The 9,195-nt window shown below is 42.4% G+C and overlaps 1 protein-coding gene across 1 annotated transcript; it reads right to left on the bottom strand.

Moving 5' to 3' along the window:
• Positions 1–260: 260 nt before the first annotated feature.
• Positions 261–7,417, bottom strand: LOC121273091 (EEF1A lysine methyltransferase 3-like). Its single transcript, XM_041180059.1, has 3 exons — positions 7,265–7,417; positions 3,121–3,232; positions 261–673 (listed from the first exon to the last, which is right to left on the bottom strand). Exons 1-3 carry the CDS (start codon positions 7,415–7,417, stop codon positions 261–263), a joined length of 678 nt encoding a protein of 225 aa, XP_041035993.1.
• Positions 7,418–9,195: the final 1,778 nt, after the last annotated feature.

The raw sequence follows: 9,195 nt of genomic DNA, 5'->3' as shown, positions 1-9,195 counted from the left end.
ATCTTATTGAATGGCAGAGCAGGCTCGAGGGTCCGGATCGTCTACCTCTGCTCCTATTATGCATGTTCGTATGGTCGTGCTGGGTTGAAATGTGAATTATTGGACAGTATCGTTCCTGCTTCCATTTACTCCGCAAGGATTGTAGGTAGATTGGGAGAAAATAAAAGAAAATTATAAAATGCAAGCCATGATAAAATGATTTTTGAAGCTAATAATCAGTCTTAGAACGATCCAAACGAATGAGAAACCGACTTTTAATTCTACCAATGGAGGAGGCCTCCAGGAGTAGGAGTTTTGCGAGTCATTCTGTATATGTTGACATCGCTGGCTTTATATCTGCAAACAAGCTCAGTTTCAAAATACTGAGACAGGATCAGATAACCGTTGCTGATCAATGGCCGGCTGTACAACATCCTGGAGCCGAAATAAATGATGGTCTTTTCATTGCTGAGGTGTAAAAGAGTATCTAGAATTAAAGGAATGTTTTCGTAAAAGTACAGGATATCCGAACCCAGGATATAGTCATAGTCTGAGGGGAACAGGATGTGGTCACAGCCCCAGGCGAGGGCACGGATTTTGACGTGATGTTTAAAGGAAGGAGAGAGATTGAACGACACATTCCGTTCTATTTGCTTGAGCAGCTCCGGTTTGTCTGTAATGGTGACATCTCCACCTGAAACAGCAGAAAGAGAGACCCTTCTCAGTTAGTGGTATCCCTGCGACTGGGGACAGATCAGAAACTTTAGTCCCGGGGAAGCACAATTATAATGTACTTCCCGACCATTTTACCAACACTCTCGAAAGGTAACATCACAGGAAAAAAAATTGTCTCTCTGGGTCTGGCCACTCCCGGTGTAGAAACGTACTAACAGGGTGCAGCGGGCTAGAAACTCTGATGCTTCGCTCTTTCAAATTAGCCATTGTAAAATCAGGTATTGGTGGCCTCATGTGGAACAGGGGACAACATAGGAAGAGGAGCAGATTACTCAGCCTCTCGGGCATGTCATGTTGTAATATGCCTGTAAGCGATTGCACCATGACATCACTAGAAAGGAAGTACGTCATGCCATCGAGTTTTAGTTTTGCTTTTGTTTTCCGCAGAGCACAAACAAATACAGGCATGCAGCTCCGACGTCCTCTAACTTTTTATTCATCTACATCTGTTAACATGTGCCTGTTCTTAATAAAGGAACCCACAATGAGTTTACCCAATCCTTTATGAGAGATTGGTGATTTCATATTATTACAACACCACATGTCTCAACATTCAATTAGATCCTATCTGATGCATACCTTAACCTCATTTTCTGCCTTTAATCAATATCCCTTCACAATAAAAATAATTCTATCAAAGTTTTCGAAGATCCAATTCTCTGCCTGCACCACAGGTTTTTTGGGGAGAAAGTCTCTGATCACTATTACCATTTGGATGGAAAAATAAACACCTCAATATTATCACTGAAAACAGTGGCTCTAATTTTAATGTTGTGGTTTCTTGTTCTGAATTCCCTATCAAACAAAATATTTTCTCTTTGTCTACATTGTCAAGGCTCTTATCAACTTTTCCACCTAAATTCGATGACCCCACAATCTTCAGAAATTAAGGTAGTACAAGATTAGTCGATATAATCTGTCCTGATAACTTAACCCTTTTAACCCTAGTATCATTCAGGAAAATTGGCACTGAACACCCTCAAAGGCAACTGTATTCACCTTAAAGAATGTCAACAAGGTAAATACCATCCACCAGAGCTTTATATAACTGTAACATAACACACTTTTTTATTCTAACCCTTTGAGATGAAGGCCAACATTTCATTGGAGTTTTTATTAATTTGTTTGTAGACAAGCTGTTAATGATTTTGTGCTCATCACCTTAAACCTCTCCCTTGCTCCACAGTTCCTAACTGGCAAATTTCATCAGAAGCCAGTGGTAATAGAAGTAAGACTTTTCCTAGTCATACCTAGCACATAGGAAGATAGTTGTGGTTGCTGCAGGTCAAATATTTAAATCCCAGGACATCATTACAAGAATTAATCAGCGTATTGTTCTCGGCCTAACCATATTTAGTTGCTCCATCAATGACCGTCTTCCAACATAAAGTCAGAAGTGAGGAAGTTCGCTGATGATTGCACAATGTTCAGCACCATTCATGACAACTCAGATACTGAAGCAGTCCATGTCCAAATGCAACAAGATCTAGACAGGATTCAGGATTGGGCTGAAATATAGAAAGTAACATTTGCACCACACAACTGCCAGGCAATAACCACCTCCAACAACAGATAATCCAACCATGTTCCCTTGACATTCAATGACATTGCCATTGCTACATCCGCCACTATCAAGGTCTTGGGGGCTACCATTGGTCAGGAACTGAACTGGGCTAGCCTTATAAGTGGCTACAAGAGCAGGTCAGAGGCTGAGAATTCTGCAACGAGTAATTCATCTCCTGACTCCCCAAAGCCTGTCCACCATATACAACACACAAATCATAAATGTGATGGAATAGTCTCCACTTGCCTGGATGAGCGCAGCTCCAACAGTACGCAAGGAGCTCGAAACCATCCGTAAAAAAGCACCCCGATTGGCACCCATCCACCACAATCATCATTCGCCCCTCCACCACTGATGTGCAGTGGCAGCAGTGTGCAGAATCTACAAGATGCACTGCAGCAACACACCGGGTCTCCTTTAACAGCACCTTCCAACCCTGTGACCTCTATACAACCTATATGGACAAGGACAGAAAATTCATGGGAACACCACCACCTCCAAGTTCACCTCCAATTCACTCACCAGGTTGACTTGGGAATATATCACCATTCCTTCACTGTCGCTGGGTCAAAATCCTGGAGCTCCCTCCCCAACAGCACTCTGAGTGTACCTTCACCACAAGGACTGCAACAGTTCAAGAAGGCGGCTCACTACCGCCATCTTAGGGGCAATTAAGAATGAGTAATAAATGCTGGCTTATCATCGACATTCATATCCCATGAAATAATTTCAAAAAGCACAAACACCACACATACACTTATGGTTGATCGTTAATTTTATTCATGCTTCAGAAAATGATGGCTTTGTTGCTGCCATGGGTGCATGAGGTGCCTTTTACTCACCTAGAAGGGCAGTAACAATGCTCAAAATTCCAGTGCCTGCTCCAAGTTCAATCACTTTCTTATTCCAAAATCTGATTTCCTCTTTCTCAAAGTACTGACACAGAGCAAGAGCCTTTGAAATAAAACAACACATTCCTAGGTTACAAATACTACACAGGGACACAGCAGCATAACAACATCATATGAACATGTGAACATACAGACATACAAATTAGAAGCAGGAGTAGGCCATTCGGTCCTCGAGTCTGCTCCAACATTTATAACAGTATGGCTGATCTGATGTGGCCTCAACTCTGCTTTCCTGACTAATCCCTTTGTCCTTTGTCTCCCTTGTCAATCAAGCATCTGTCTAACTCAGTCTTAAACAGATGAAATGACACAGCCTGCACTGCTCTCAATCCAGGACAATTCCACAGGTCAACATCTGAAAGAAGAAAAAGTTGCTATACTTCCATCTTAAACGGGAGGGCTCTTATTTTTAGACTCTGTTCCCTAATTGTAATCTCTTCTAAAAGTGAAAATCCTCCCAGCAACCATCTTGTCAATTCCCCTCAGGATCTTCATACGTTTCATATGATCAGCTCTCATTCTTCTAATATCTAATGGATATCGGGCCAATATGTTCAACATTTCCCCATAAGATAAATGCTCTCATCTAATGAATCGGTCGAGTGACCCTTTTTTAAATGCTATTATATCCTTTCTCATGTAAGGAGACGAAAACTGTACACAGCACTACAGATGTGGTTGCACCAAAGCCTTATACAGTTTTAGCAAAACTTCCTTACTATTATAGTCCAACAAACTATAACAGCCTAGTTGCCCTCCTTAATTTCTTGCTGTGCCTGCATACTTAATTTTTGTGTCACATCGCCTCTGTATCGCAGTGTTTTGTGTTCTTTATTGCTATACTGCATAGTATTCTTCCTATAAGCTCTGCTGGGGTCAAGAATGGTTCTTCCACCGCCCCCCCCCCCCCCTCCCACCCCCCCCGCCGCCCCCCCCCCCCCCCCCCCCCCCCCCCCCCCCCCACCCCCGCCCCGCCCCCGCACGATTAAACGGGAGATGGTCAGCAATCGTTGCTATTACAAGATAAAACTAACAGCAACTCCTGGGGACTGGATAAATACAGTTAAGCATGGGAATCCGAAAGTTGCTGTCAGTGATAGCTCACTCTCCCACAGGTGGCAGAGTTGCATTCTTTGCCATGAGACCTTCACGTTTGTCAACATAATGGCAGGAAACCTGCTCGATTATGCACTCATCTTGAACTGAAGACAAATGAAAAAGTTAGCGTTGATACAATCAGGAATAAGATTTTTTAATGTCAGATTCTGATACTGCTGAATAACACCTTCAACCCAGAAAAAGAAAAATACATCCGTGTGGAAACTCAGAACAGAATTAAGGTTGGAGGTTTTCATTTGGAAACAAAACCCTTTTTTCTTCTCCGCCGATGCTGGCAGACCTGCTGACTTTTTCCAGGTAATTCTGTTTTTGTTTTGGATTTCCAGCATCCGCAGTTTTTTTGTTTTTATCTCAGTTTTCAGTGTTTCTTTTTGTTCTTTTTGATTTCTCTTCTTAATCCTATGTTTACATACCAATCTTTACTCTGCTTCCTGCACAATGATTTAAATGCAATCATGGATTTTTGCAACTGGATGCTCTTTTTGCACCCAGTTTTGTAGTCTGCATGTCTCAGTGAGAAATCTTCAAACTGGTTGAAGGTGCTCCCTCTTGCTTGCTTTCCTCGCCATCTTGAAAGAGACGTTGGACGTCTCCCGTGATAAACCCGTGAAAAGTCTACGGGGAAACTATATGTCAACACAAAGAGCAATATCGGGACCATTAGTTAACAGCAGAGATTCAAAAGGAGTGTGGCCAGACTCCTTAGTTTCTTTTAAAAAGTGAAAACGTAAGTGGATAGTGGTAACCCCGATATCACAGTATACCTCTACTTGTAAGGTTCCACGCGAACAGTGATTGATTAAACTCAAGGCTGCAACCTGACAAGGAACTGACTAAATAATAGGAAACAATAGAGAACACATGTGAGTGAGAGAAGTCAATTTAGAGTGGAGTGACTTAGGGCTCAGAACTCGGACCACTAGTGTTTGTAATTTACTGAAATGTCTTGAAACTCAACACAACCTGACCTAATTTGCTGATGTTACAAGCTAAGAGGGAATGTGGGTTTGGTGGGGGAAGCTCGGGGATTGTAACACAAATTCGACAAAATATGAGGCTGCGCAGGATTGTGACTGATGAGACTTAACAAAGGTCATCACAAAGTGCAACAGTAAGGAAAGAAAAGCAGACAGCATGCATATTTATGGATTGCAGTGAGACACTTCTACCGCTGTCTCCGATGCTAAAGAGGCCGACAAGCCTGAGTAGACTTCGCCTGAAAATGTTCAATGGAGAACAATGCACACTAAAGTCAGCGATTCTTTGAACGCACAGCCAAACAGAAGGGCGTATGCCAGAGAAATGTGTGAGCAAAATAAAACGATAAGCAAGAAAAGGAAGTATGCTGGAGCGGTGAGGAGAAAAGCCACGAGGGTGATCCTCAGTGTTGGAAACATTTGGGATGAACGCACCTGGGGTCACAAGATATTAATGCGATAGAAAGGGAATATTGCTAGGCACCAAATTATGAGAACAGAAGGAGTGGACGCAGGCTGACACAACCAAAATGTAATTTTAAACTTGATTTGAGGAACTTGTTCTTCAAGATGTGCAATAAAATATCAGGTAAATTTGGAAAGGGTAGGCAGTTAATAAGTGAATCATTTCAGAAACAGTTGACAATTACAATAAGCGATGTTAGAACTTCCGTGGTTGGATTCATTGAGATGCCCCGAATGGTCTTCCTCGTTTGTACAGTAGTCATGCTGCCAACAGACATTCCTCCGGTCCTTTTTTGGGGGCCGTTTGCAGTGCAGGAACTAAGAACTTCAAACATGATCGTTGTCATTCTAGGCCTCATGATAACCAGACAGTGGGAGTGTCAGAATGTTCCCAGCTGAAAGATTGTATATGCATAAATTCCTGCAGCATTTAAAGTTTGCAAATAGTACAGGGCTATTTTGAAAGTGCAGGGATGAGGTAGGATTAATTGGATATCTCTGCTAAAAAGCCAGCAATTGCACAGTAGCCCAAATAGCTTGCATCTCTTTTTTTTTAAATTCATTCATGGGATGCGGGCATCACTGGCTAGGCCAGCATTTATTCCCCATCCCTAATTGCCGTTTAAATGGTGCTTGTGAGCTGCCTTCTTGAACCGCTGCAGTCCATGTGGTGTAGGTACACCCACGGTTCTGTTAGGGAGGGAGTTCCAGGATTTTGACCCTGAATGAACGGCGATATATTTCCAAGTCAGGATGGTGAGTGGCTTGGAGGGGAACTTCCAGGTGGTGGTGTTCCCATATGTCTGCTGCCCTTGTCTTTCTAGATGGTAATGGTCATGGTTTTGGAAGATGCTGTCAAAGGAGCATTGGTGAATTCCTGCAGTGCTTCTTGTAGATGGTACACACTGCTGCTACTGTGCGTCGGTGGTGGAGGGTGTGAATGTTTGTGGGTGTGGTGCCAATCAAGCAGCTGCTTTGTCCTGGACGGTGTCAAGCTTCTTGATTGTTGTAGAAACTGCACTCATCCAGGCAAGTGGACAGTATTCCATCACACCCCAGACTTGTGCCTTATAGATGGTAGGCAGGGTTTGGGGAGTCAGGAGGTGAGTTACTCGCCGCAGGATCCCTAGCCTCTGACCTGCACTTGTAACCACAATCATGCTGGGTCATCCGGCGCAGGCCGAGATTGATCATCCATTGGGCAATTCTGGTGGAAGGTTGTACCAAATTCTTCAGCCTTATCTGAAGTTGTATCAGTTGCATCCATGATTCGATCAGAAACAGTGATAAGATATTATGTCCCTGTTAACTTGACACAATTCAACTGGGTGCATTCTAATCCATCTCTTCCCTCATCCACCTCCCCGAGAAACTATGGGTGAATTATTTACTGTGCAAGAAACCTAAGTGGTATTTTCTGACAGTTGAATGCACCTTTGGAAGACAAGTAACATGATCAATGAACTCAGTTCATTCCTGTTCATTGGAAAATAAGCAAACTGAAGTGATCTTACAGCTTCCCAGACTATAGTTCCAAATCCGAGATCAGATAATGGATTCACACCAATTTCAAGATGGAAACCACACGTTTCATAGTATTCTTTCCTCGTGAAGTCATCGTCCTCTTGGATAAACTTATAAGAGACTCTTTGCATCAGTTTTGGCATCTTCGGCCCGGAATTTAGGCTGGATTACCTCGGTCTCTGGTAGAAGGCGGTAGACTTTGAGAGGCTGCTTTGTATCGTCACTTCTTCCTTCTATGTATAAAAATAGGAAATCTTTGAATTCAAACATTTGGAAACATCATTTTTCGAACATTAAATGCAATCCTGTCAAAGTTTAGACACATTAGTATGGCAGAGGTTTGTGTCTGGCATTAAGTTAAAATAGATGGTCTCAATGAGATGCTTGTCTTCACCCTGAGCAGAGTTGAACCCGAGAGAACTGAGTATCGAGCGGGTCATATAACAACTGATGGATTTGATGCCGCTTCTCTTCCACGAAAGACCAAAACGACTTTACACCCAACTGGCTTAATTGAATAACGAAAATTAATTTGGAGTAAGAGAACATTAGAGCAGTGAGCTGACACATTTATAACATTTACAGCTTTGTAAAGTATTACCATTCCAAAGAAACTTGTACATTTTGGTCTAAACAGGACGCTTTGTTTTGTCATAAGTAAATGAAACTGTTGCAAGAAACAAAGAAAAAGATTTATCAATCAATAAGAGAAATGATGTTAGGAATGAACAACTTAAAATGCTGACCTTGCTGTACTGAAACTGAATTATATTTTCCAGGCTCTTCAGAGCATTGTAATTAGAAATCTACACTGAACCAATGAAGGAGATATTATGAAGGAGAACTAAAGGCGTGACAACAGTTCTGTTTAAAATGGGGTTTACAGATGGAGTTGGAGAGGTGGAGGCGGCTAGGGAGGGATTTCCAAGTGTTAGGTTGTAGACTGTGAACTGTGTATGTTAGTGGAAGGGGCTACAGGTGCACATTGTCAGATTGGGGTATTCCGGTTCCCGGAGGGATACAGGACTAATAAGGGGTGAGACGTTACCGACAAATGATGCCAGGATAGGGTACAACACAAGGAAGAACATTGGAAATTTATACTGTGGGTATCTGAAAACAGTGCAGGCCAGTGAGTAGAGTGGTAGCGGGCGAATGTTTCTTGCTGAGGAATAGGATAGGACCAGCCGCACTTATTGGAATAGGAAAATGCTAAACCAGCGAGGAAATCACTGCAATGGGCGGCTGAAGTAAAAATCAACCTGAATAAGCGTTTCAACAGTGGGTCGGCTGAGGCACTGCTGGAGCCAAACAGTGCTTTGGAGGTGGAAGCAAGTGATTTTTATGATGCGGCGGATTTGAAGTATGAAATTCAAGTATGTATCAATAGAATGCAGGGATCACCACCGTTCTGTGCCAAGGTGTGCAATGGCCTTAAATGCGGGAGAAACTAAGGACAAGAATTCAAAGCTTGTGTTGGGGACCGAAGGATAAGAAGATGCGGCGCATTCAATAGTAAATTCGGGCAAGAAGTCTGATAATGCGGAAGCAATAGAGGGATCAGGAATGGTGGTGGAGAGATGAGTATGTCCAAATGTACTGATCGTGTGTTTTCTAGCTTACTTTTCAAGCCCTCTTTCCTCCCTCAGGTATTTAGTGAAGTTTGAGTTCATTAAGTCGAGTCCGCACAGATGTGTAAAAGGCAGTTAATGTTTGACAATCAAATTGAATTTTTTGATGAGGTAACAGAATGTCAATGATTGGAACACAGTGGATGTTGTCTGTATAAATCTTAAGGATGAGTCAATGGTTGACATAACTGAAGCTCATAAAATAAAGGGTTAGTGTCAGCTTGGATAAACAAACAAAAAAAAACCCTCTGAATTGGAATGCAGAGGGAAATTTCAAAACTTTCCAATCA

The sequence above is a fragment of the Carcharodon carcharias genome, chromosome 2 (genome assembly GCF_017639515.1).
Source record: "Carcharodon carcharias isolate sCarCar2 chromosome 2, sCarCar2.pri, whole genome shotgun sequence".
Taxonomy (NCBI): Eukaryota; Metazoa; Chordata; class Chondrichthyes; order Lamniformes; family Lamnidae; genus Carcharodon; species Carcharodon carcharias.
Note: the sequence above shows the minus strand (reverse complement) of the source record. Positions and strands in the feature narration are given on the sequence as shown.